We start from the raw sequence: 26,408 nt of genomic DNA on the forward strand, positions 1-26,408 counted from the left end.
TAGCCTCCCCTCCCCCTCCCCCCCCCCCCGTGGTGCTGTCCAGCCTCAAATAAAGGTAGTTTTAGCCATAATGACATAACCTGAAAAATGTGCTTATTTCAGGCTAAAATGATGCTGGCACTGGGCATGGCAGTGGTTGCCTGGCTTGGCTTTTTTTGCTCTGTCCTACAGGACAAAGAGCTCACACATCCTGCTGAAGATTCCCTTGACACACACTCATTTTACTCCTACAATATTTTCTAACACTGATGCAATGAGTCTCCTGCCTCTTCCAGCTGGTCAAAGAACAAAGAGTTAACACAGAGGTTAAAGGTCAGAGCAGCCCTTTATTTAGCATCAGCCTTGAGGAGTTCATGCACCAGAATGACACTGACCACTGTTTCCAATCATGATGTGCAACTTCAGTGTAGACACAAAGGTTTCACTGGCTTTTGCTTCAAGTTAATTTGCCAGGTAGAAAATAAAAAGATGGCATTACAAAGCAACAGACCTAGTTTCAATATTAAAAAATTTCACCAACCAAATTTGATGCAATCTGACTCACATTGGCTGTAAAGCACATGGCTTTCTTTTTGGTGATGCTGGATCTGGCATCACTCAGGCCCACATATCAAATCTCCGCATGGAGACACACCCATGAATAGGAAGGGGGCAAGGGAGTTTGTTGTCTATGACCTGGCACATGTCAACATAGGGATCAAAGAGGACAACCACTGGGAGGGCACTGTTCCCTTTCCTCTGTCCAAGGAGGTAAATTCGTCCATTCACAGTGCTGCATCCCATGAAGAACTTCTGGGTCAAACATTCCTCATCCACCTGGGTCCATTCATCTGTCTCCACATCAAATCGAAAAGCTCCTCCTCCAACGGTGTAGAGAGCACCATTCAGGGATGTGATGCAGAGGTCATACCTGGCAGGGAAGAAACGCTTGATCAGAATCAGTAGAAAGATCTGGTCCCTGAAATACTCAGTGTGACCTTGGTCCTCATATTGAGTCAAATTTAAACAGAGGAATCAACAAAGTTTTGATTTCTCCAGTCCAACCTCTTTTTAGGGCAGGACCAACACTAGAACCTTTCTTCTCCTGCCAGGTCCCAGAAGATTTCTTACCTTGGAAGTGGGGAGAATGAGATGACATCCCAGCTGTCTGTCTCTGTGTTCAGCCTTTGCACTCCATCATATACATGTCCATTTTCATCCAGGCCACAGACCACATAGATCCTGGTTCCCACACTGACCGCATCTCCTCTTTCCACAGGTTGGGCCATAGGACTCATGTTTTCCCACTCTGACTCCACCAAAGCCATGCGCTCCACTGCTGGGATTATCCCTTCATCTGTGCTCCCTCCAAGTACATAGAGGTAGAGCCCTGCTCCTACTGCACAGTGGCTATTGCGGGACTTCTTCATGGCAGGTCCTTCCAGCCACCTATTGTCTAAGCAGCTGTAGATAAGCACCCAATCCACACTATACCACACAAATTCATCTCGAAAATATCCTCCTGTCACAAAAAGGAAGCTACCTGGAAAGACAGCAAAGAAAAGCATCAGTCACATAAAGGCTGGAAATGGCTCCCAAGAACTAGGGTTCTCCCTGGGTTGTACCAATGAGGTCCAAGATGAGCAGAGAAAATTACTGCTCTTTCTATCAATTTGCAGTATTTGATTCTTCATCTGCACAGGTATGTTGGGCCTACAGGACACAGTAAGTGCTTCCTCGTCTGCTCCCACTCTTGACCAGAATGATGGAAACATTAGTTGGAAAGAACGTCTCATGTCCAAACTCCCCACTTGAAATGGGACTATCACCAACACTGAACAAGGTAAGCCATGGTATTAAGCTGTCTTGAAAGTCTCCAACCATGAAGATCTGGTAACATCCATGGGTAAGTTTAACAGCAACTCTATGTCAGCAGCTACCATCTGTCAAAACCACCATGAAAGAGAAGGCCAAAAACCCAGGCTGCTTCAAGTGAAGTCTTTAGACCTGGTCGAAATAAAGGTGAGGTAAGAAGTTTGATAGGTCCTGCTACATTAAAAGAAATACTCAGCCATGTCTACCATTCTCTCAGCACTAAGGAAAACAAATTCATTCTTTGAACTAATATGAATACAAATATAAATGAGGTTTTAGCAACACCGAACAGCACATTTTATTAGGAGGAGCAGCTGGACTCCCTTCATCTGGGTCTCTAGGTCTCAATTTCTGTTTGCATTTGCTCAGTCCCACTCCTCTAAGTTACCTACTGCTGCCAGTGCATACTGGGTGAGGTTCTTGCGCTGCAGTGGAGAACAAGCCAGCCAGGTCCCCGTTTTAGGTTGAAAGAGAAATAATTCTTGCTGTTCCTTGTCATGCTTTCCTCCCAGGACATACAAGGTGTCATAGCTCCGGCCAGCATTAGGACACAGTTCCAAATTTTGCCAGCTGGGTGGAGGACAGCTGTCTAACTTCTTTAGTAGCCTGGAAAAGGTATCTGTGTCTCCAGGGTGCTTGCTGCGTTTCACCAAGATATCCAGGAAGGACAGACTCAGAAAAGTGACCCTGACTTCACCCACCAAATCCAGAAAGTCTTCCTGTCTTGTTGCTGGGTCCTCCATTATCCATCTCATAATACTGTCAAAAACCAGATCTTCTCGTGAAACAAAGAGGTCATCACTTTTTAGAAGCTGCATCAGCATTTCTTTGGGCAGTGCCTTAAATTCTTCCTGGCACATCACATCCCCCCAGTGACTAAGAGCCACATTCAGAGCAGACACATACAGCTCTCTAAAGGCAAATTGCTGTGAGTAGGTCATCAAGCCCAGGCAGTTGGAAACATGCAGCTCTCTCTCCAGAAATTTTTCACACAACATTTTCACCCTGTCAAACTGAAGAAAATCAGCTGTTTCTAGTAAGCTGGTCACATTTTCTTGACCTATAAGCACTTGGGCTGTGCGGGTGAACTCGAGTAGTGCCTGAAAAGCCGCAGCATCGATGCCTCTGATCACAATGTGGTGTTCAGAGCTCTCTCTTGCTCCCCCAAAAAACATGGCTTCAAAATAACGACTGTGTTCTGAAAGCACCCTACGGCTGACCTGAAAGAGTCTCTCTCCAACCTCAAGAGTTGTGTCGACAATCGCTTCTGTCTGAGGTCCCAGCTCCTCTGGTTCTTGTGCAGGCTCCATGTTCGTTGACTGCCAGACAGTTAAAATTAACTCAGCCCTTATGCAGCCTTTACTTACATGAGGTCTCGGGAAACATAAGCCTATCTTGACCTAAAAATAGCATGTGTTTTCTACCCTTTTGCTTTGCTCTTCAATCTTTCCTGCTGCTTTCAGAGCAGAAATAGCAGGAGAGCTGTATAACCCAACATCCACAGATTTCACTAGCATCTACAGCAAATGAGGGGACCTGTCAGCCAAACAAAGAGCCTGGACTACAAGGAGGAACAAGAAACACCTTTCTAACCACTGACTAAATATCAGGAAGTTGAAGAAGAACAAAGACCCTGTTTGAAAAAAAAGTACCCATTACAGTACTTTCCACTTTTGCGAATCAAAAACATATGAAAGCTTGAGACCTACTGGGAAAAAAAAAAACAACCCACAACACTGATTTCTCCAAAGCCAGATCCTTTATCAGTTCAACTTTAATAATAAATTCCAGATCACTTGCAGAATTTAATATATATTTAACTTTATACTTTAGTAAAAGGTGGGGGGAATGACAAGCCCCCTGAAACAAAAATTTTGGAGCTTCCAGCCCCCCCTGCTTTCTAACACTCCTCACCGCAGTGGGAGGCTGGTGCGGCTGGGTAAGGATTCCAAGATCAAGACCCAATAACAACAAACAAGCTGTTATTGAGCAGGCATTCTTTATTGCAGTGCTGGGCAGCACTGGGGCTTCTCCACCATGAGTGCTCCGACGAGTCAGTGAAACACCCTGACTAATATACACCAAAACCATGCATATTCAGTTCCATGTCAATGAGTTCCCAGAATTCTTCTACAGAGTCATTTTATTTCCTGGAATTGGCTATCTTTGTAATTATGCCTGCTCGAGGGTCTCCTGTGGGGGTCTTTGTTGATTCTAGTCCTTTGTCATCTTTGTCCTGGTCCTGTCTCCAGTCTCCTGCTGGTAGGTTGCCCAGGTGGGTCAGAACCAACATGTGGGTTGTCTGTAGGTGCCACAGGTTCTTAGAAGACTTGATGTTATCACAACCTACAGGATGCTTGGCATCGTTGACTGATAGTTTCACAAAGTACATTGTTTTAAAAGCAACCCTTAGTATAGCAAATTCAGTATTTTAGTAAACTTTTATTAGGCTATACTTCTATTGAATTTACTAACAAATATCCTATGATGTATCACCCCATTCAAGGCCCTATGGCTGTCCCATGTTCAGCCATCCCCAGTCTCAAGACACTGAACACTTAATAAAGGCAAACAGTTCATTGATGCCACACAGTGAATTTTTCCAAAGTGTTTAGACCAAGCTATGAAGTGGAGAGATTTGCACAATGACTGTTCTGGTGGGTTTTTTGGTAGCAGGGAAGAACCCCAGGAGGGGCTCTGGTAAGAAGCTGAGAAGCTCCCCCTGCTCCAAAAATCCATTAGAGGGACAATAGATGCACCTCTGCCATTAGCATACGAAAGAACTGAGGTAAGAGCTGAGCAGATCCAGCAGCTGGAAGAGAAGAGCAGAGCTGGAGAGGCAGAGCAGTGCTGGTGGTTGGTGAGGAGGAAGGGGAAGTAGGTGCCCTAGCAGAAGCTTCCCTGCAACCCACGGTGAGAGGAACGTCGTGGAACAATCCCTGAAGGCGCCAGGAGGGTTTAACACAACCAGTGGACTTGGATTTTGTGGCGAGTGGACTCAGATTTGCTGCCCATGGCCTCAGATGATGCAGCTGTGGAAGCCCCCAGGCCAGGGGAAGACCCAGTGACTCTGCAGGCAGCTCTGGGCCTGGTGGGAAGGACTCATGGAGAGGTTGGTGGAGGACTCTGTGCCATGGACCCTGTGGGGAAGCAGGGCAGGACTGTCAGGAATCCTTCTCCCTGAGGAGGAAGGAGCAGCAGGAACCACCAGCCTGTGAACTGACTCCAAACCCCAGCCCCCTATGCTGCTGCAGGGAATGAGGGACAGAAACCGAGAACAAAGTGATTTGGGCCCGGGAAGAAGGGAGGGGTGGGGTGAGGTGTGTGAGCCTAGCTCTGGGTGTGTCTGTGTCCTGTGGGCATTGATTAGTGTGACATTAAATTATTATTTTTTTCCCCAAATTGAGTCTGTTTTGCACAGGACCTTAATGGGTGAAAAATCCTCCTTGTCCTTTGTCTCAACCCAAGAGCTTTGTCCTCCTCATCCCAGAGTGGGGGGATAGGGGGGAGGCGAGTGAGTGGACACAGGGCTCTTCCTTTATTGTCATGTTGGGTACAAACCACAACAGTGACCTTGAACTAGTGCCCTTAAACCAAAGAACCCTTCCCACTAAGACTCAGTCCCAATACTCAGTGGAGCTCAGCATGCAGAACACCACTATCTGGATCTACAAAGAGGCTCCCTTCTGCATATCAGGAAGGGGCTTCTGCAAAACTGCTGTTACAAGCAGTTTTATAGTCACAGGTAGGAAAACAGCCATAATTTTCATATTACCTTCAGGTACTTGACTCCCAAATATAATCCAGAAGTCTGCACTGTACAAATTGACAGCCATGTATCTTGCAATGATGACTGAGCAACCTGTTAACTGAGCAGGAAATGCTGGAAACCTGCCCCTCTCCAGCCTTGATGCCCTTGACATGTGCTTTCAGGCAGATCTCTCCACACCTTCTGCATCTAGAGCCTGGAATCAACTCAAGAACTTCACCAGCTATTTCTGACAATACATTCAGAAGAGTGCAGAGATGGTGCAGCAGCATCACTGCAGCAAACAGCAGTCTCTCCCACCTGAGGTTAAAGTCAAGACTCTGCTCAGGCTGATAGTGACCAAATTCTGCTCCAAACATGCTAAGTAAGGAGTCTCTTTGGAATTGTGCAGATGTGAGAAGAAAGTTTTTTAGTGTTAAAAAAAATCATGTCAGGAAGAGTGCAACTCTCCACACAGCTCTGAGAAGCAAAGGATGGACACCTGGATTAAAATCCAGAAGCATTCAAGTTTGCACAAACATGCTAGACAACAGGTCCCTAGTTTCATGGCCTCCTGGAAGTCAGATACACTGAACTGGAATTGATTTGACTTCAAGGTCTCATCCACTTCAGAGCTGACCCAGGAAACACTACGAATGGGAATCCAGTGCTGCTGCCATAATGAATAGCCAATAGCACCTGTCCTTGGCATGTTTTATTGACAAGCTCCAGGAACAAGGCTGCTGCCACCACCAAAAACATTTACTCTGCCACAGCCACCTCATGAAGGGTCTTCAGGAAAAGCAGCTGGCAGAAGCAGGTCACATATAGCCTCCAGGCACTCCACCACACAATCTTTGAGGTCCTGAACAGAAACGCAAAAGTCCTCAGAAAGGGACCAGATGCTCTCACACATTTCTCATTGATTTCCTGTCTTGAGAGTGGAGCACAACATCTGATCTGGTCTCTCCTGGTTTAGCTGTGTTTATACACCTCCTGAACAGATTTAATTTAGATTTGCAACCACAAGGAAATCCCATGTCAGCTGAAGAGCACTTTTTCAGACTAAAAACAAGACATCTAGGAAGAAATTAATTTGTATTTATTCATTCAAAACTCCTCAAATCTTGCTATTTCTTCAGTATAAAAGAAATAAAAATGTTTACTTACAAATCAAGTTGCAGTAACCACAAGTGGACAGCTACAGTATCAAAAATATGCAGTATTTCCAGACACTGCCTGCAAGTGAACATTAGGATCTTCAATATTTTTCCCTAAAATTCCAGGTATCAAATAAGATACTTCTGTAGGGTTCATGTCACTCAGCAAAGAATCATCCTAGAGGTTAGTCCAGCCCTTCTTTAGAAATGGGGGAACCTTTGATAAACGGATTGGGAACAAGTGCTAGAACAGATCTTAGCTGTACGTAACTTGTAAAGGTGATGACAAAGTACTAAACAAGGGAAGCAATTTTCCTGCACTGAAGCAGGAGCAAGCAGGAAAAGAGACTGAACTCTACAGCAGGAAGGCTACAACACAGTGCTTCCCAGCTGAGCACTGACACCTGCCCAGAAGAAAAACATGCTGTAATGTATCTGGGCTTTAAACACATTTTTTAATGCAGCTAAAAATGTAAACAACATAACCAATATTCAGGGCATTTTTTACTAATTTGATGTGGTTGTTTTAAAACTCAAAAGATCAAGAGGGTCTTGGACAATTCCCTGGCAGTATATTCTCTGCTGTCAGCTCAAAACAATGTAGTTAAACATTTATCTGGGTGGGGGGGGAAATAATCAGAACTTATTTCCTACACACCATGCCCCATCCTTTACTATTTATGAAAAGCCACAAAAATAAAAGTTGACTGTTCTTTCACACTAACAAATACACACTCAAAGTCCTCCCCCAAAACAGGAAGCTTCTCACGCACAGAGTTTTATCTGCTGATTTGCACCCTTGAAGTCTTCAGAGAGAATTGGAAAAAAGCACTAGCCATCTTGCTGCTGAATGAAAGGGTTTGGAATAGCTTCCATTCCATCCTGTGGACAAATAAGAACGACAGAAGTGCCTCTGCAGACCACAAGTCCCAGCTGACGTGTGTCCTCTGTTAATTTGTACTGATCATCTGGATCTGAAAAACAGAGATCCACAGTTACAAAGGGAACATGAGGAAAAGAAACTAAATTCCATCAACTTTAAAAGGCACAGAGATGCAGGTTTCTTCCAGGTATCTCTGCACTGTTTTATTGAACTTATGGACTATAAAAATGATGCTGCAGTAATACCTGCTATGTTCAAGACATTCATTTTCAAAGCAGCACATGCCACAGTAAGCAATAAAGAAATTCACTTTGTATGCAAAGCAGAACACATTGTCTTTTAAAGAATTCAGAGACCCTTTCACTCATCTCAGCAAAAGGCACACAACTGATTAAAGAAAAAGCTCCTAAACCCACTTCAAATGCCATTATAGACAAACATTTTGAGATCAATGCAAGCCAGGAAAAGTGCAGGACTTCAGCACACACCAAGTACAGAATGTACTGCTATATTCCCAGACCAAGCCCATCAATACTGTCAGTGGGGACAGAGAATCATAGAATCATAGAATCATAGGGGTTGGAAGGGACCTCGAAAGATCATCTAGTCCAACCCCCCTGCCAGAGCAGGGTCACCTAGAGTACATCACACAGGAAGGCGTCCAGGCGGGTTTTGAATGTCTCCAGAGAAGGAGACTCCACAACCTCTCTGGGCAGCCTGTTCCAGTGCTCTGTCACTCTCACAGTAAAAAAAAATTTTCTGATATTCACCTTAAACCTCCTATGCTCCAATTTGTATCCATTACTCCTTGTCCTATCACTGGTCATCACTGAAAAAAGCTTAACTCCATCTTCTTGACACTCACCCTTTACATATTTGTAAACATTGATGAGGTCACCCCTCAGTCTCCTTTTCTCCAAACTAAAGAGACCCAGCTCTATCAGCCTTTCCTCATCAGGGAGATGTTCCACTCCCTTCATCATCTCTGTGGCTCTGCCCTGGACTCTTTCCAGCAGTTCCCTGTCCTTCTTGACCTGAGGGGCCCAGAACTGGACACAATACTCCAGATGCGGCCTCACCAATGCAGAATAGAGGGGGAGGAGAACCTCTCTTGACCGACTAACCACACCCTTTCTAATGCACCCCAGGATGCCACTGGCCTTCTTAGCCACAAGGGCACATTGCTGGCTCATGGTCATCCTCCTGTCTACCAGGACCCCCAGATCCCTTTCACCCACACTGCTCTCCAGCAGGTCAGCCCCCAACCTGTACTGGTGCATGACATTTTTCTTCCCCAAATGCAAAACTCTACACTTGCCCTTGTTAAACTTCATCAGGTTTTTCCCCGCCCAAGTCTCCAGCCTGTCTAGGTCTCTCTGAATGGCAGCACAGCCTTCTGGTGTGTCAGCCACTCCTCCCAGCTTGGTGTCATCAGCAAACTTGCTGAGGGTACATTCTGTACCCTCATCCAGGTCGTTGATGAAGATGTTGAACAACACCGGTCCCAGTACCGACCCCTGAGGGACTCCAGTAGTCACACACCTCCAACCAGATTCTGCCCCATTGACCACAACTCTGACTCCTTCCTTTCAACCAGTTCTTGATCCACCTCACTGCCTGATCATCAAACCCATACTTGATCAACTTATCTACAAGGATGCTGTGGGAGACGGTGTCAAATGCTTTACTGAAATCAAGATAGACCACATCCACCACTCTACCATCATCTATCCACCTAGTAATTTCCTCATAGAAGGCTATGAGGTTAGTCAAACATGACTTAACCTTGGTAAAATCATGTTGACTGCTCTTGATGACCCCCATCTCCTTGATATGTCTAGAGATAGTGCCAAGGACAAGTTGTTCCATCACCTTTCCAGGGATGGAGGTGAGGCTGACCGGTCTATAGTTACCCGGGTCCTCCTTCTTGCCCTTCTTGTAGACTGGAGTGACATTTGCTATCCTCCAGTCCTCAGGCACCTCTCCTGTTACCCATGACTTACCAAAGATGATGGAGAGTGAACTAGCAATGACCTCCGCCAGCTCCCTCAGCACCCTTGGATGCATTTCATCTGGACCCATCGATTTATGGATGTCCAGATTACACACCTGATCCCTAACCCAATCCTCATCTACCTGGGCAAACTCCTTCTTTATCTTGACTTCTACTGGGGCTATATGAGACTGGGGCTCATGGGGAAAGCCTGCAGGAGTAAAGACAGAGGCAAAGAAGGCATTCAGCACCTCTGCTTTCTTTAAATCCTCTGTCACCAGGGCACCCACCTCATTCAGCAGTGGGCCTATATTGCCTCTGGTATTAGTTTTGTTGGCTATGTATTTGAAAAAGCCCTTTCTATTGTCCTTAACCCGACTTGCAAGGTTAAGTTCCAAGGAGGCCTTAGCTTTCCTAGTTGCCTCCCTGCATTCTCTGACAACAGTCCTATATTCCTCCCAAGTAACCAGCCCCTCCTTCCATGATTTATAGACCAACACTTATCACAGCAACAGCCAATTCCACCCTCCTTGAGATGTCAATACATTTGATAAAAAAGCACGACACATCTTTTGAAACTCCCTTCTAAGAGCAACATTAAAGCTTCAAGTGCTTCCTCTTCAAAAACTCCTCAAATACTCTTCAGAAATGCTTTCCTGTCACATGATAAATTTGGTTTTGGGGTAGAGAAAGGGGAATGGGAGTATTTCATAGAATCAGAGAATCACAGAATACACTGAAAATAGAAAAAACCCTACAGCTCTATTAGCCCCAAGATACTATGGAAGGCTTTAGTTCCCCAGAAATATAAAGACTGCATTTACAGCAGAGTTTAAGATAGCAAGATAATGGTTCTTGCTGAGATGTTTTTCTTGCTTTGAGCCAATACTGCAGCACTATAAACACAGGCAAAGGCCTTATCTGAAGAAAAGCACGTGACTTTCTTCAAGCCTTACAGGACAAAAGCAACAAATTAGTTAGAGAGGAGCTCAAGTAAGGACTTCCAAGAATGATCTAACACAGGGATTATGCTTAAGAGAATTTCTGTCCTCTTATCCCTTTCCCTACAACTTCAGGAACCACAACATAAAAAGGACATCAAGCGATTGGAGAGCCACGAGGATGGGGAAGGGTCTGGATGGGATGACTTCTGAGGAGCAGCTGAGGTCACTGGGATTGTTCAGCCTGGAGAAGAGGAGGCTGAGGGGTGACCTCATTGCAGCCTGTGGTTCCTCAGGAGGGGAAGAGATGGGGCAGGTCCTGATCTCTTCACTCCTGGGACCAGTGACAGGACTGGGGGAAATGGCAGAAGCTGCATCAGGGGAGGGTTAGGTTGGATATCAGGAAAAGGTTTTTCACCCAGAGGGTGGTTGAGCACTGGAACCAGCTCCCCAGGGCAGTGGTGACAGCACCAAGCCTGCCTGAGTTAAGAAGCCTTTGGATGATGCTCTCAGGCACATGGGGTGATTCTTGGGGTACCCTACACAGGGACAGGATTTGGACTTGATGATGCTGACGGGTCCCTTCCAACTCAGCTGATTCTATGGACTTAGTTATTACCAACATGCCTCAGTCTGGATTATATCAACATGCAGCTTCAGGCTATTCCATCAAAGAGGATTGAAATTGTATAGAGGTAACATGTCACTTACCTCGCATATATTCAATGGTACCATCAAGCACAAGGTTCAGAAGAGGGTCAAATCCTTTCAAGACACCACTTGCTATTGAAGACCACACACAAAACAGTTATTAGAGACTACAACCAGGAACAGAGCAACACTGTGAAGGACACCTTCAGTTCTCCAGCTCTCTTCCCTCCTTCAAGCAAGGCTATCAATGAAACCAGAGACATGAACCAGTGCCCTCTTCAGCAAAGTACAAATGCACAATGATCCAGTTTATGCTGTGCCAAGTGAAACTTACAGGTTTTTCACCCCATTTTCAAAATGCTCAAGAGCATTATGGTTTCCTGTCAATTTCAGGGCATTTTAAAAATACTTCAGCATAAATCAATACAAGTCACCCCACAAACAACAACCAAGCCCAAAACCAAAGATTGCCCTGAGCCAAGGAGCATGGCAAAAAAATGAAGTACAACTGTAATATTTTAGAAGTGTTTTCCTCAGAAAACTCTTCTTGTGAAAACATAAGCTCTTTAGCACAAGCACTGCCTTCACAGGAAGGCCCTGCAGACTGACAAGCACTTTCTCCCAAAACATTATTTCACAAGACTAATTGCAACACCACACAAAGTGATCTTCCAGTTTAAAAAAACTTCTTTTATTACCAACATACTATCATTGTTAACAGCCCAACTCAGAGACTCCTACAGTCCCAGGCATTAGATGAAGATTAGGAATTTAGCATTAATTTTTTTAAAGAAAATCTAAACCAATTGAATTGTCAACTAGCCAAAAATGAAAACCCACACTTCTCAGAAAGGAGTCCCAGTAACTTCCAAAACCTTACAAGCACCAGGTCCCAGTATGTTTTTAAAAGGTTGTTTTAAAAGCAAAAAAAAAAAAGTTTGATTTGCAAAAGCTTCTGCCAAGCATCTCCCACGCAGCCGTACAAACAAACCGCCTGCAGGTGGCCCTGTCAGCTGCAAGTAACCAAGGGGGACGTGAGAGCCTCCAAAGTGATGGAAAGACAGGACAAAAGATATTGAAACAATGTATGAGCTCCAGAAATTTTTAATATGTAAACAGCTGAAAGGGATGACAGGTGGATCAGTCATAACACCCATGTTTCTTTGCTGCTTTAAATACACCCTCACAACGCGAAACAGCTGCCAGAAGAAACAAGACAGCTGAAGACAACTAATAAAAGAAGATAAAAACGTGCACGGATGAAACATAAAAGTAAAATTGCAGCCATAGGAATAATGGAAGAGTTAAAGGAGTAAGCTTCCCATCGGTGACAGCAGACAGGAACAAATGAAAGCACCCACTCCTCTTCATCCTTCCTTGAAAGGAAGCAACACCACCACACAGGAGAAAAAAGACAACGAGCAAAGAGCGAGGAAAAACGCAAAAACGCCAAATCAGCCTCACGCTGAAGAGGCACCCGCCTGAGAGCGGCACGGGCTCACCTTCTCTCCCGCCTTGGAACTTCACTCGGATTGTTTTGTCAATGTATTTCGAGAGATCCAAAATACTCTCCTTCTTCTTCTTCTCCTTATCCTGAAGGAGAGGAGCAGAGACGGGCGGAATTACCGGGAACCCTTCCCGCCCTTCCTTACCCCGCCCACCCTCCCCCCCGTTACATATGCACTTCGTAACGCTTCTTTTTATAACGCTGCTTGTCAGGAGGCCGAGGCAGCGCCCCAGGGCGGAGCTCCAGGCGCAGGAGGCACGGCCGGCCCGGCACAGCAGGGCCCGGCACCCCGGGACTGGGGCCCTGCGCGCTCCACGGCGGCGCCCCCGGGGCCGGGGCCGGGCCCGCCCCCGGGCAGCCACAAGCAGCGGGCGGAGCGCCCAGACCCGGCCGCCTCCCCAGGCCGCGCCGCGGCCGCCGCGCTCCTCACCGCCATCTTGCCCGCGCCGCCACCGACGTTCGCCATTTCATCCGCCGCCGCCGGAAGTGACGTTTGCGCCGCGGCGAAGCCCGTTGGCGGCTGCCGGGCGAGGGCGGAACTTCCGGGGCGGTTGCTGGGTGACCCGGTGCGGAAGGGCCCGGCCCGGCCCGCTCGGAAACAAAGCGGGCGCGGCGCGGCGGGCCCGGGATGGCGGCGCGGTGGGTGCGGCTCCGCGCCTGCCTGCTCCTGCAGCTCCTGCAGCAGGTGAGTGGCTGCGCCGGGCCCGGAGCCTCTCAGGCCACACGCCCAGGGGGGATGCTTGGACGGGGACAGGAACCGGGCAGAGCGATGGTGGGCACAGGCGGACGCCGGCCCTGTCCTGCTGCCAAGGCCTCGGCGGGGCGGCCTGTGGTGCTGCGGGCCTCGCTCGGAGCGTCGCCTTTCGTGGCTGTGACGGCGCGGGGCAGAGCCCGGGCTGCCCGGTAGCAGCAGGCAGAGCCCGGCCCGCCGAGCCGCGGGCACGGCCCGTGGGCTGCTCGTGGCTGAGCCGCGGCCGCTCTTTCTCCAGGAAAGAAGATGCCATCGTTCGTCCCCCAGACTGTGTCCCCACGTCTGTGAATTGCGTCCTTCCGCGGTTTAGCAGTATTGATATAGATATATTTGGGGGTTCAGTTTGTTCAGTTTTATTCTTCCGCTTCCTATATTTAACAGCATATTCCTCATAGTTCTTAAAACACCAGCTCCCTGTCGGGCCAGCAGATTAATTTGGAGGGTTCTCTATCTCGTTTTTCCCCTCCTCCTTGCCTGTCTCATTACTGATTCTTGCCAGTGATCTTTAGTAACAGAATGGTCTGGTCACCAGTTAACTTCTCTTTTATTTCTGCATCATCCTTTTTTTTTTTTTTTTCTTTTTTCCCCTGCATTATCTTCTCCTGCATAATTTCTTCCTTATTTCCCACATGCCCTGTGCATTTTGGCATCTGTTAGTGCTTCAAGTGGACTGGTAGTGCCAGCATACACCCCACCAATCACTGAGAGATGAGAATGGGCTAAGAACTGGCATGAAGTCAGTTTGATCCATCCATTTGGGAAAGGTGAGCACATCACAGTGTGGAAGGACAGGAGGTGAGATAGTCCAGTGGTGGATACTTGGAGGTGTTGGCTTCAGTTCCATGCATTGCAGCATAGTCCCTTTCTGTAAGCAAGGCATTTGATCTGTTTTGCAGTGAAATGGTGTCACCATGCTTCATTAAGCTTTGAACAGACTGACCAGCGTGCTGAAACAGTCCAGCTGCAGCAGCAAGAGGTGAATTTACTGTATGCTGCTAGTATTTTTCTGTTTGCCAAGCTAGGTCCTTTAAAATTTGTTTGAATACCTTATATTTTGCGATACTTCTACATCTCTTGTGCTTGCACTTGTCAGGAAGTTTTAGGTACATCAGCCTGAGAGGAGTGCTCTGGTGCACTGGTACTGCCACGCTACCCCAGTCACTGCTGGATGGGATCGTTCTGGGGGACAAAGCTGGCAGCTCTCACCATGAGCTGTGTGTGCATTTGCTGTGCACCAGCTGTACTCGTGATCAATGGCTCACTCTTCTCTTAGTGTCGTTTGGTGTATTTGGAATATATCTTTGTGTCCTTCCTTGAGATAGTATAATAGGATTTTTTTTTCCTCTGAAGCAGGAGGAGGAAGTGTCCACATTTGTCTCTAAACTTTGACTTATTTACAGAGAAGGAACAGCTTGGCTAGTGAAGCATGGCTGTCCCAGATCTGTGTCCTAGGTGGCAACACATAAAGAGGGATGTGATCTCATAGATAAAAGTACAATCTGCACATAAATCTTGCTTTGGGATCTGAGTCCTCAGCTTTTATTTAACTTTCCTCTCATTCTAACCATTCCTTCATGACTTTGCTACTTCTCAGTTGTCCTGTAACAACACACGTACACAAGCCTTTGACTAATGGAAGAACAGTCTCATGGTTTGTGGTGAGCATGTTGGATCTAGCTGGTCTTTGCTAAACTACTGGTCTTTGCTAAACTACCTTTCAGTAGAATGTTGAATTCAAGTGGTGGTCTGTGCATTTAATATGAGAGCACTCCGTGATGTAGGTCCAAAGAGTTGAAAAGACTGTCTGAAATTCTGCATTAAGGTGGTGGCTGATTATTTAGTCTCATGGAATTGTTTGCATTGTGGATATGAAACTCTCCCCACTGTACAGGGCTTGTTGAAGTAGTGTTTGCTTTGTGTGCAAGTTAATGGTCTCCAAATTGGTTGGTGCAGTTCATTGGAAAGAACACACTTCAGCTCTTGCAGAAATGCACTGTGCATCTTGTGTGATGCAAACTGTGAGCATGAGCATAGCTTGCTCGCTCCTTCTTCAAAACACAGCTCCTACTGTCTGTTAAATCTCTCTGGGATTCAGGTGACCAAATGAGCTGAAGGAGCTAATGAAAGTGGAACAAGTGTATGGGGCATCCTGTAGAGTTTGGGAACAGAGGCAAGGAGGAACAAGAGTGAGCCACTAGGTTCTCTCGGTCACTCACATTGTAGTTTCTTGAAATATGGGTGAGCTGATTTCATAGTATCATACAATCAGCTGAGTTGGAAGTGACCCATCAGAATCATGAGTCCAACTCCTGTCCCTGTGTAGGGCACCCCAAGAATCACACCATGTGCCTGAGGGCATCATCCACAGGGTTCCTCAACTCAGGCAGCCTTGGTGCTGTGACCACTGCCCTGGGGAGCTGGTTACAGTGCTCAAGCACCCTCTGGGTGAAAAACCTTCTCCTGATATCCAACCTAAACCTCCCCTGATGCAGCTTCTGCCATTTCCCCAAGTCCTGTCACTGGTCCCAGGAGTGAAGAGATTAGGACCTGTCCCATCTCTTCCCCTCCTGAGGAAACCATATATTCCTCCTCTCCATCTTCTCCTGTCATTTAACTTGCAAGCCCCAGTGCTTGCCTCTGAGCTCATTAATTCACCAACTTGACCAAAAAACAAAACAAAACAAAAAAAAACAACAAACCCTCGGCAAAAAAAAATAGGAAGTGTTCTGCTCTTTTATTGCATTAAATAAACCATGGAAAGATCTGATGAGGTTCAGAGCAAACAAACATGTTCTTCTAATGCCACAAACAACTAGATTGGCTCCCTTGACAGTTAAATTGTGGTGTCGGACTTTACACATTGGTTGCGTGAAAACCTTTTCCTTGTTCTGCAGCTTTATATAAAACACGTCACTTTGTCTTGATTATACAGCAATCTCCATAAGGCTATGTTTCTAGCAGATTTCCAGCTTTGCAGAGTTACTTGTGACATGGCACTGGTAACTAGGTGTTTGCGTATGGGTGCCTGATTGGTAGCAATGTTTAAATACCAATACTCTTACCCTTATTGGAAGAGGGAAAATAGATAATTCCCTACTTAGCTACAATCACAGAATGTTGGAGATTGGAAGGGACCTTCGAAGATCACTGAGTCCAACCCCCCTGCCAGAGCAGGAATAAATACGAGGGCAGGTCACTCAGAAAGGCATCCAGATAGGTCTTGAATGTCTCCAGAGAAGGAGACTCCACAACCTCTCTGGGCAGCCTGTCCCAGGGCTCTGTCACCCTCACAGCAAAGAAGTTCTTCCTCATCATGAGGTGGAACTTCCTGGGCTCGAGTTTGAATCCATTGCCCCTTGTCCCATCACAGGGCACAAGTGACAAGAGGTTGTCCCTGCCTTCTTGACCCCCAGCCCTCATGTATTTAGAGACATTAATTAGATCCCAGCTCAGTCTTCTCTCCAGACTGAAAAGCCCCAGGTCTCTCAGCCTTTCCTCCTCAGGCAGGTGTTCCAGTCCCTTCATCATCTGTGTAGTCTCTGTTGGACTCTCCGCAGTAGATCCCTGTCCCTCTTGATCTTGGTGGGGGTAGAGCTCGAGAGGGTACTTCTGCTCTTTGAGGCTAGGAAGCTCATTCATAATAAGGTTGTTGTTGTGCTTTCTCGATCATATGTACTGGAAGAAGCAACTATCATAAACCACCTTTTTGTGACAACAGCTGTTTTTCTGTCAGTGTTTGCAATTTGTTTTTTGTTTGCAGTGTCAATGTTTGTCAGTATGATATCCAAGCACTTGGAAAAGAGCCCTTGGGTGTCTTAGGTACCTTATATAGATTCTGCACAGGAGGTTACTTTTTCTCTTGGGTTCATGTGTGATATGGAGTGATCTTTGTGAACTAAGAACCATAAAAAATGTTGCCACCAGCCCAATACGTCAGCTGCATTTTGAACTCAAAGCATCAAAGCCCTCTGGTCCTGAAACAAGAAACTCGAATACCTGTGGCTCTGCTTTGTTGGTAGGATAAGGACAAACTGTAGAGACCATTAACAGGTTTCATAATTATGTTTTGATGCTGAGTGATAATTGCTTTGTAAAAAAAGTCTGTTAATCCCCATTCTCCATGGACTCCATTTCCTATGGACTGTCCAAAACTCTCTACACCCTCTTCTGCTTTTAGCCCTGCTAATATTACCTTTAATTCCTCTCATCCTTGATTTTTACTTGTCTTTTGGCACTGAAATGTTATGAGCACTTCACGTTAAGATCATTTTCCTCCCTTGATATTTCTTTAAAGAATATCCAGTAAGTTGCTTAGAAAGCACAATTGTGTATTCCTGTCTTCAGTGTGCCACCTGGGGATCATTGCTGCCTTCCAGGAACCGTTCTCTAAATGGAAATGTAGCAACACACCCTGTACTTACTCTCTTTTTTTAAAGACGTTTAGCTTGTATCTTTTAAATGTAAAGCTTTTAACTGTACAGGTTTATTGTTTCTCAAGTAAATCTGTTCAGTTATATGTAGCTCTCTCTGGCATAACCGCCTGAAGGTTTTGGAGGCAGTTGTACATGTAATATTCAAAACTGAGCTACTCTATTTTTTGGTTTTTTAAGCCCAGTCAGATACTGTAGCAATAAGCAGGTTGTCCTGGTTTCTCTTTGTGTCTGTCTTTGGATCTCTACGTATTGTTACTCCTGAAAGTAAAATTCAAGATAATAGTAATGGATTCTTTTTCAATACTTTTGTTGAAAGGGTTTTAGGTTCTGTGGTTGGATAGCTCAGATATGAGTTTAAAAGTCCATGATGGGAAATAACTGGAGGTTTTTTGCTAAAAACATTTTTTCCTCAACACATTTGCACAGTGGTGTCTCCCTTCCTCCACAGATGGCTGCATCTTGTAAACTTGCACTTTGCTCTAGTGACTTGAATCTTTGCTGAAATAAACTGTGTAACCTGCCCTATCCAACACACTTTAGGACAAACGTAATTGATTTTAGAGCACTTGGTGGACACTAACGTTGTAAAAAAAAAAAAAGGAGGAAGTTGCTGCATGAATTATCAAAGCCCAATTATATAAAAAGATAATTATAAGAATTTATACCTTCTGGATATTTTTAGGATGATGTTTCTTTACAGTTTTGCAGTAGAATGGGATAATTTATCCTCCAGGCAGCATGGAGATTGTTTATGTTTAAAGGATGATTCTTCAAAGTCTTCCAAAAAGCATCTTTTTACCCTGAGTGTCTCCTAGGGGTGCAGGGTAACTTCCGTGTGATGGGGTTTGAAATAAAGAAGGAGAAATGAGAATGACGGATCCTTTTAACAGATTTTTGCATCAATGTGTTAAGACACAATTCTGCTGCTGCCTTTGGTCATCTTTAGAACCTTGCTTCTTATCTGCTCTCTGAAGAAAAAAAGTGTAAGATGAATAAGCCCCATCCCTGGAAGTGTTCAAGGGCAGGTTGGATGGGGCTCTGAACAGCTTGATTTAGTGGGAGGTGTCCCTGCCCATGCAGAGGGGTTGGAACTCAATTATCTTTGAGGTCCCTTCCAACTCAAACCATTCTACGATTCTATTTGGAAGAGTATAACTGTATAATTACTAAATCATTAATTTATGTTTAGTTTATGAATGTTAAACCAGATGTTGCCAGCTTAGTCACAACTTTCTGTCTAATTCAGTAGCAGTGATGATCAGGGGTATTACATTGTGTTTCTCTCCAGAACAAGGTTTCAGCAGTTCTGGTGGGTACAAAGTTATTTGCTTGGGGAAAACTAAATGCAAGCAATAGAGCAATTAAGCTTCAATGACTTCAGTTTTGTTTAAGAGTGTTCAACAAGAGAAAGAGACAAGGAAGAATGGGAAGGGAGGAGCTGGGTCTGTGGGTAGAGGACAGTAGAACATGAAGAGAGGTGGTAGAAAGATAAGATGGTTAAGCGAGGTGTTGGGTTGGGTTTTTTTGCAGTTAGTTTTTTTTCTGAACCTAGTGTTTTCCACTCATCCTGTCCTAGGGTCACTAATGAATGGGCAGCGTTTCACCAGAAACAGAATGTTTTACAAGTTGTAGACAAGACAGTTTTTGCATATGTTTCAGATTATTTTTAATTTTAAAACAAATTTCAAAGTGTTAAGTGCTAGTAAGGGTGATAGAGAATTCTCTATTAAAATGCCAATAAAATGGATAAACTTCCCCTTACAGCAAACAGAGAAATTATAGTAGGAAGAATCCAGTTACATTGACAATGTTGGATATTCCAAAGCACTGGATTGTCACATCACTGGACTTAAATAGTATTTTGAGAATGCTGCTTTTAATATATGGTAATTTTTTTCCTTACTATCTAATAGTTCATATTAAGCTACAATACAAATGTAATTTGCATTTGCTCTCACCATCATATTTTTTATGGTCTATTATCAGGCAGCACTACTTAAACATTGAAATTGTTCTGTAAGAGAACTGGAAGGCTCTGAAGCAGTAATTAAAGATCAGCAAGATGCTCCTTCTACAAAAAGAACCACTGATCTGGATTCATGTATTTGAATGTAAAAAGAAAAATAAAGTCAACAACACAAAACCAAAGAAACAACCCTCAAAAGTTAGTTTTTGTCTGGTTTTCTGAGCATATCTGAACTTTTTTTATCTGAAGCATCCAAAGCTTTCTGTGCAATGGTCAGATCTGAAGTTGATTTTGGAATGTTTTAGTGTTCAATGTGTTATGGTGAACAGATGGGTTCAGAATGCATCCAAGCAGGTGTAGCACCAGGGAGCTGATGTTCAGTATTTTGCATGAAGGCGAGTTCTTAGACTTACATGGTTACAATTAGTGGAGATGTTGCCTGACACTACTCCCATGGCAGTGCCTGCAGCCCCTCTGTTGCTGCTCTGAAGGGCATAGAAGTGTCCCATGGGTTGATGTTAAAATTACTCTCTGTGCCTGCTTGTTCCAGCAAGGAGAAGACCCTATTGTCAGAGTGAAGCAATGCAAGGTACTCATTTGCCCCTTAGAAGGAAGATTTGTATCAGAGCTCTTTGACTGCAAGAAGAGTAACAGTAGAGCTCGTTATATACTTTGTGTTTCTTCAAAGATTTCTGGAGGATTTACATTTATCTTGGTTCAGTTAATGTCAGAATGAAGTCACTGCTAATTAAAGTTAAATAAAACCACCAGCAGTGGTAAGGAAGTTGCACATACTTCCATGGATGCTTAGTTTGTCTTCCTAATTTCTGGTTGCTTGCGTAAATACCTACTCAGACTTGGTGTACAAGCAGACAACTGCATCAGCTCAACAAAAATATTTACTTTTGTGGGTTCTGTGGTCTTGTGGGCATTTTTGTCTGGCATTTTGGGTGAAAGATGCGGAATGTATCTGGTACTCACAAAATTGGGAGGAAATATTTAGAAGAGCAGAGCTCATAATGAGGAATGAGAAGGAGACTGGTGACTAACTGTAAAAAAGAAGTGTTTGCTGTTACATGCTTGTGATGACCAGTCACCCTGTGCTACCCTCCTAGCTTCTTCAGCTTTGCTGGAAAATGGCCTGATACAATCTTACATAAAATAGGGAAGGGGAAAGAAAACTGGGGAGGTGGAAGGCAGGGGGATGTGGAAAGGTAATCACTCACCACCTCTCACACTTAGACCAGTGCCCAGCCAGCTCCTGAGCAAAACATCACTTTACATTGCTCCAGTCACTGTTTGTTGCTCCGGTCTATTAACTGCAGGGACTGAGTGAGAAACTGAGAAGGCCTTGATGCCATGCAAACGCTGTTCAGCAATATCATTATTATTGTTGTTGTTGTTGTTATTATTATTACTATTAATCGTTACTATTATTATTTCTAAAATATTATTAATTGGATTATTTAGGGACTGGAACACCTGCCTTATGAGGAAAGGCTGAGAGACCTGTGGCTTATCCACCTAGAGGGGAGAAGACTGAGGAGGAATCTAGTGAATGTCTCTAAATACATGAGGGCTGGGGGTCAAGAAGGCGGGGACAACCTCTTGTCACTTGTGCCCTGTGATGGGACAAGGGGCAGTGGGTTCAAACTGGAGCCCAGGAAGTTCCACCTCATGATGAGGAAGAACTTCTTTGCTGTGAGGGTGACAGAGCCCTGGGACAGGCTGCCCAGAGAGGTTGTGGAGTCTCCTTCTCTGGAGACATTCAAGACCTATCTGGATGCCTTTCTGAGTGACCTGCCCTCGTATTTATTCCTGCTCTGGCAGGGGGGTTGGACTCAATGATCTTCGAAGGTCCCTTCCAATCTCCAACATTCTTTGAGTCTGTGATTAGTTTATTTTGGTCACAAATCTAAATCCCAGCACCATACCAGCTGCTATGAAGAAAGTTAACTCGGTCACAGCCAGATTCAATACATACCTGTAATTTGATATGTAATCTTAGATATATAATCTTAGATGTGTAATCTTCACTGCTTGTGGCAAGTATTGGAGTTTTGACAGCAGTGACTGCTGGTCACTGAAGCAGTGAAAAGTATATGTAGTATGTAGTCTTGAGGATCTACATGTGCTACGTAGGAGATTAAAAAAGCCAGTGATGCTGTTGGGTCTTGTCAGACCTACAGCAATAGAGGCAACGACTGAATTTTGGAGCAGTGTGAATCTGGGATTGATCATTAGTCCAGTGTGGACTTTCAGGAGTTGGTGTGGGCCAGGTCTCTTATTCTAGCTCTCTAATCTGGTCTGCAGTAGTCCAGCTTTTTTTCTGTTGCTCTGGCTATACACGTGTAACTGTGATGTTCAGGGTTGTGGTTTTGTTTTGTTCGTTTTAAAAAAAAAAACAACACAGAAAACAAAAGACATCCAGTAGCATTCAGTGAAGGTTCATGTGATTCTTTGAGTAATTGATTTGTAGGAGGGAATCTACCTAATGGATCTGAAATCTTTGAAGTATGGTGGAAATAGTTCCACTGCAATCCCTGCACAGATGCTGACACTTTGTAGAATCTTTTGTATTTCTTTGAAGTACAAAGCAGGCTAGTCAACAGCATGTTACACCCCTCACCTGGGCTATTTCATGGGACCTAAAATTCTTGTAATGACATTTTTGTTACCTTTTCAGGTGTACTGCGAATATGGGATGGTACACGTCCTCTCAGAGAAAGGGAGCAGCAAAGGAAAAGACTACTGTATCCTCTTCAACTCTCAATGGGCCCATTTGCCACATGATCTGGGTAAAGCTGTAAGTACATAGCCAAGCACTGACAGAATAATGTATTTTAAAACCCCTTGTTTCAGAGAAACCTATAATTTCTAAGTTGGACTAGTAGATTTTGAAGCAACTACCTTGTTTGTTCTACTTAGAAAATTGTTTTAATCTGTTAAGATCAACCCTGGGCAGTGCTATATGATGGCAATTTTCTTTTCCAAGCAGCATGCAGAGCTAGTGACTATTTTTGGTTCAAAACAAAAATTTCTTTTTGCACAACATTATGAATTAAATGAAAACTGCACTTCCCTGTGGTTGGAAAGGAGTTTTTGCATGCCAGTATGATACAGGAAGATACTGCATGGCCTTTCTATATACTAAACTGTGACCTTCAGGGCTTTCTGAGTGGTTCATACTTCTGCCAAGTGGAATAATAAGTAATCACAAACTCTCTCTTTTGCTGCATTATCCAAAGCTGTATGAGCTGACAATTGAGTCAATTCTTCACTCTATTCAGTGAGAAAAAGTTACTGTCACTGAATGATGAAATGAGCAAATATACTTTGAATGAGCTACTAGTCAGTGAAGATGGGGAATAGTGACTGATACTGTCCTATCGTTACGTGCCCTTGTGAACAGCTCTTCCCCAGCTTTCTGATAGTCTCCTTTCAGGCACTGGAAGGTCACTATAAGGTCCCCCCAGAGTCTTCTCTTCTCCAGGCTGAACGAGCCCAACTCCCTCAGCCTGTCCTCATCAGAGAGCTGCTCCAGCCCTTGGATCATTTTTGTGGCCGTTCTCTGGACACGCTCCAACAAGTCCACATCTTTCTTGTGCTGGGGGCTCCAGAGCTGGACACAGCACTCCAGGTGGGGTCTCACCAGGGCAGAGTAGAGGGGCAGAATCACCTCTCTCCATCTGTGGGCCACACTCCTTTTGATGCCCAGGATTGGCTTGGCCTTCTGGGCTGCAATTGCACATTGGTGGCTCATTTGCAGCTTTTGGTCTGCTAGTACCCCCAGGTCTTTTTCCACATTGCAGCTCTCAAGTGTGTCCTCCCCCAGTCTGTGTTCATATCTCTAGTTGCCTTGGCCCAGGTGCAGGATCCTGCACTTGGCCTTGTTGAACCTCATCAGGTTCACCTGGGCCCATTTCTCCAGCTGGTCCAGGTCCCTCTGAATGGCATCCTGTCCGTCTGGCATATTGACCACACCACCCAGCTTGGTGTAATCAGCAAATTTGTTGAGGATGCTCTCAATGCCACTGTCAATATCATTAATGAAGATATTAAACAACACTGGTCCCAATACAGACCCCTGAGGGACACACATTGGTCACCATTTTCCATCTGGACTTTGAGCCATTGACCACTACCCTTCTGGATGTGACCATCCAGCCAGTTCCTTATCCACTTTTTCCATTCACCAGGAATTTCACCTGACTGCCAGGACTTTTCAAATACCATGGAGAGTGACTTGGCAACTGCATCAGATAATTAATTCTTTCAGGACTCTGGGATCTCATCAGACCCCATGGTTCCTCTGATGGTTCCTCTGATGGTCACAAACCTTGTCTTCATGTACGGCGGGAGGGACTTTGCCTCCCTGGTCTCTGTCCTGTGGGCCATCAACTTGAGAGCCATGTGGAGAGGGGTTGCCAGTGAAGACTGAGGCAAAAAACTTTTTAAGAATCTCAGCCTTCTCCTCTGTTGTTACCAGTTCACCTCTGTTGCTCAGCAGGGGGTTACGCTTTGTTTAACCTTCCTTTTCTGGTTTACATACCTATAGAAAACCTTCTTGTTTTTCTTTACATCCCTTGCCAGGTTCAGCTCCAGCTGTACCTTGGCCTTCCTGACCTCATCCCTACACAACTGGGCAATGTCCCTGTACTCTTCCCAGGATACTTGTCCCCATTTCCACTGCCAGTGTAGGTCTATCTTGCCTTTTAGTTTGACCAGCAGGTCTCGACTCAGCCATACTGTTCTCTTGCCTTCCTTGCCTGGTTGCCTATACCTGCGGATTGAGATCTCTCAGCCTGGAGAACAAGAGGCTGAGGGGAGACCTCATTGCCCTCTACAACTACCTGAGAGGAGGTTGTGATGAGGTAGATGTTGGGCTTTTCCCCCTGGTGACCAGTGATAGGACAAGAGGAAATGGGGTCAAGTTGCACCAGGGGAGGTTCAGGCTGGATATTGGGAAAAATGTCTTCACAGAAGGAGTGGTGGGACCTTGGGACAGGCTACCCAAGGACGTGGTGGGGGCACCATCCCTGGAGGTGTTCAAAAAAGGGGTAGACATGGTGTTTCATAAGATGGTTTAGTAGTTAGGGGTTGTAAGGCAGACAGTTGAACTTGATGATCTTGAAGGTCTTTTCCAACCTCGATAATTCTATGATTCTGTGATTCTCTTGCACTCTATGGAAAAATCCTTAAAGATCTGCCAGCTCTGTTCTGCTCCCTGTCTCTAAAGTAGGACCAGGTTGGAGACAGCAGTTTTCCAGATAAGCTTGGAGCTGCTGACAGCTTGACCCTTACTCTTCCCTCCTAAAACAGTTGTCAGTTATGCAAGTATTTCGTATTTTATCACCTACCTGAGACTTTCTAATACAAAGTGTTTCGTGTGTCAGCTTTCCAGGTTAACTTTACCCTGACACTTCTGAAATCTGCTCATCTCCCAGCAGGAGTGGGGCTGGGACCTGCAGAGCTTGCACCAAGGATCAGTTGTTTAGTAGATAATTGCATTTTTCAGTTGACTGCAAAATTAATTAGGCAAAGATGTTCCTTGTTGTTTAGGTTTTGCAAGGAGCAATTTGTGCCAGTGTTCCTTCTAAAACCTTGCAATGTCTTTGCTGTGTTCCTGTGCAAACACACCAGACTGCATGTCATTGGGTCTGAGAAGGGCCAAAGCTAAGGAGTCAGGGCAAGCCTGCAACATCTCAGAATTGCAAGCAGTGACAGAAGCAGCTTAGAATCCAGTACCCGGCTGCTTAGGATCCAGAATCTCACCTAACGGGATATTGTTGGTTTCAAAATGGAAGTTTATTTTTGTTGCCTGTGCTTTTGTACTTTACTCTGCCTGTGTTTATGGTTCTATCTGTTCATATCCCATCTCAGCCTGCCACTCAGTGCCACCCCAACAATTAAAACACTTGGCTCTTCTCTTACTTCCTGGATGTGTGCATAAGAACAGCAACAGTGCTGAAGAAAACAAATGCAAGTGCATATTATAACTCACATTTTATTACCAGCAGAATTCTCTACAATAAGATGCAGGACCCTCTATCATAGAGAGGGCAGCTCTGTTTCAGCTTTCAGGTTATTCCAAGAATTATCTATCCCTCCATTACTTGAAAGTTCTGATTTATCCTTTAGAAAATCTGGGGTTTCTGCTCTTGACTTATTTTCTAATTTTATTTTATAAATATATATGTAACTAATTTCTTTCTTTTCAGTCACTCTTGCAACTGCAGGATCAGACAGCATCTGTTTTATGCTCTCCTTCTGATGTACCTGATGGGGGATTTAATAATCAGATCCCCATGGTGATGAGAGGGAATTGCACCTTCTATGAGAAAGTGAGACTTGCTCAGATAAATGGAGCTCGTGGGCTGCTGATTGTTAGTAGAGAGAGACTGGTAAGTATCAGCAATATAGACAGACAGAAAGATACTCCTCTCATGTTAGATATTGTCTTGTCAGTGCTCGTTGCTGGTATTTGATGCTCCCTTTTAAATGAATAATATATTTTTGTG

The 26,408-nt window shown here is 44.9% G+C and overlaps 3 protein-coding genes across 9 annotated transcripts in view; 1 reads left to right on the forward strand and 2 right to left on the reverse strand.

Moving 5' to 3' along the window:
* Nucleotides 1-306: 306 nt before the first annotated feature.
* On the reverse strand, nucleotides 307-6,841 carry LOC127394121 (kelch-like protein 23). Of its 3 annotated transcripts, none has more exons than XM_051639898.1 (4): nucleotides 6,773-6,841; nucleotides 2,243-6,467; nucleotides 1,111-1,522; nucleotides 307-910 (listed from the first exon to the last, which is right to left on the reverse strand). In XM_051639898.1, the coding sequence occupies exons 2-4, from the start codon at nucleotides 3,162-3,164 to the stop codon at nucleotides 598-600; spliced, it is 1,647 nt and encodes a 548-aa protein (XP_051495858.1). In that variant the 5' UTR covers nucleotides 3,165-6,467; nucleotides 6,773-6,841; the 3' UTR covers nucleotides 307-597. The 3 variants fall into 3 exon arrangements, with proteins under 3 accessions (XP_051495858.1, XP_051495859.1, XP_051495857.1); XM_051639899.1 differs by having other exon boundaries at nucleotides 2,243-4,994; nucleotides 6,773-6,833; XM_051639897.1 differs by lacking the exon at nucleotides 6,773-6,841 and having other exon boundaries at nucleotides 2,243-4,994; nucleotides 5,630-6,584.
* On the reverse strand, nucleotides 6,684-13,224 carry LSM7 (LSM7 homolog, U6 small nuclear RNA and mRNA degradation associated). 3 transcript variants are annotated; one of them, XR_007891599.1, is made up of 5 exons: nucleotides 13,168-13,213; nucleotides 12,733-12,823; nucleotides 11,291-11,362; nucleotides 7,536-7,736; nucleotides 6,684-6,841 (listed from the first exon to the last, which is right to left on the reverse strand). XR_007891599.1 is itself a non-coding variant. In XM_051639913.1 (4 exons), the coding sequence occupies exons 1-4, from the start codon at nucleotides 13,201-13,203 to the stop codon at nucleotides 7,594-7,596; spliced, it is 342 nt and encodes a 113-aa protein (XP_051495873.1). In that variant the 5' UTR covers nucleotides 13,204-13,224; the 3' UTR covers nucleotides 6,684-7,593. The 3 variants fall into 3 exon arrangements, 2 of the variants coding, with proteins under 2 accessions (XP_051495873.1, XP_051495874.1); XM_051639913.1 differs by having other exon boundaries at nucleotides 6,684-7,736; nucleotides 13,168-13,224; XM_051639914.1 differs by lacking the exon at nucleotides 11,291-11,362 and having other exon boundaries at nucleotides 6,684-7,736.
* Nucleotides 13,149-26,408, forward strand: part of SPPL2B (signal peptide peptidase like 2B) — a 31,643-nt gene continuing 18,383 nt past the window's right edge. For all 3 annotated transcript variants that reach the window (XM_051639887.1, XM_051639888.1, XM_051639890.1), the window contains exons 1-3: nucleotides 13,149-13,422; nucleotides 22,574-22,693; nucleotides 26,109-26,291. In XM_051639887.1, the coding sequence (XP_051495847.1) occupies nucleotides 13,366-13,422; nucleotides 22,574-22,693; nucleotides 26,109-26,291 (360 nt within the window). In that variant the 5' untranslated portion in view covers nucleotides 13,149-13,365. The remainder of the gene's footprint in view (nucleotides 13,423-22,573; nucleotides 22,694-26,108; nucleotides 26,292-26,408) is intronic.

This window comes from Apus apus, chromosome 24, assembly GCF_020740795.1.
Source record: "Apus apus isolate bApuApu2 chromosome 24, bApuApu2.pri.cur, whole genome shotgun sequence".
NCBI classification, from domain to species: domain Eukaryota; kingdom Metazoa; phylum Chordata; class Aves; order Apodiformes; family Apodidae; genus Apus; species Apus apus.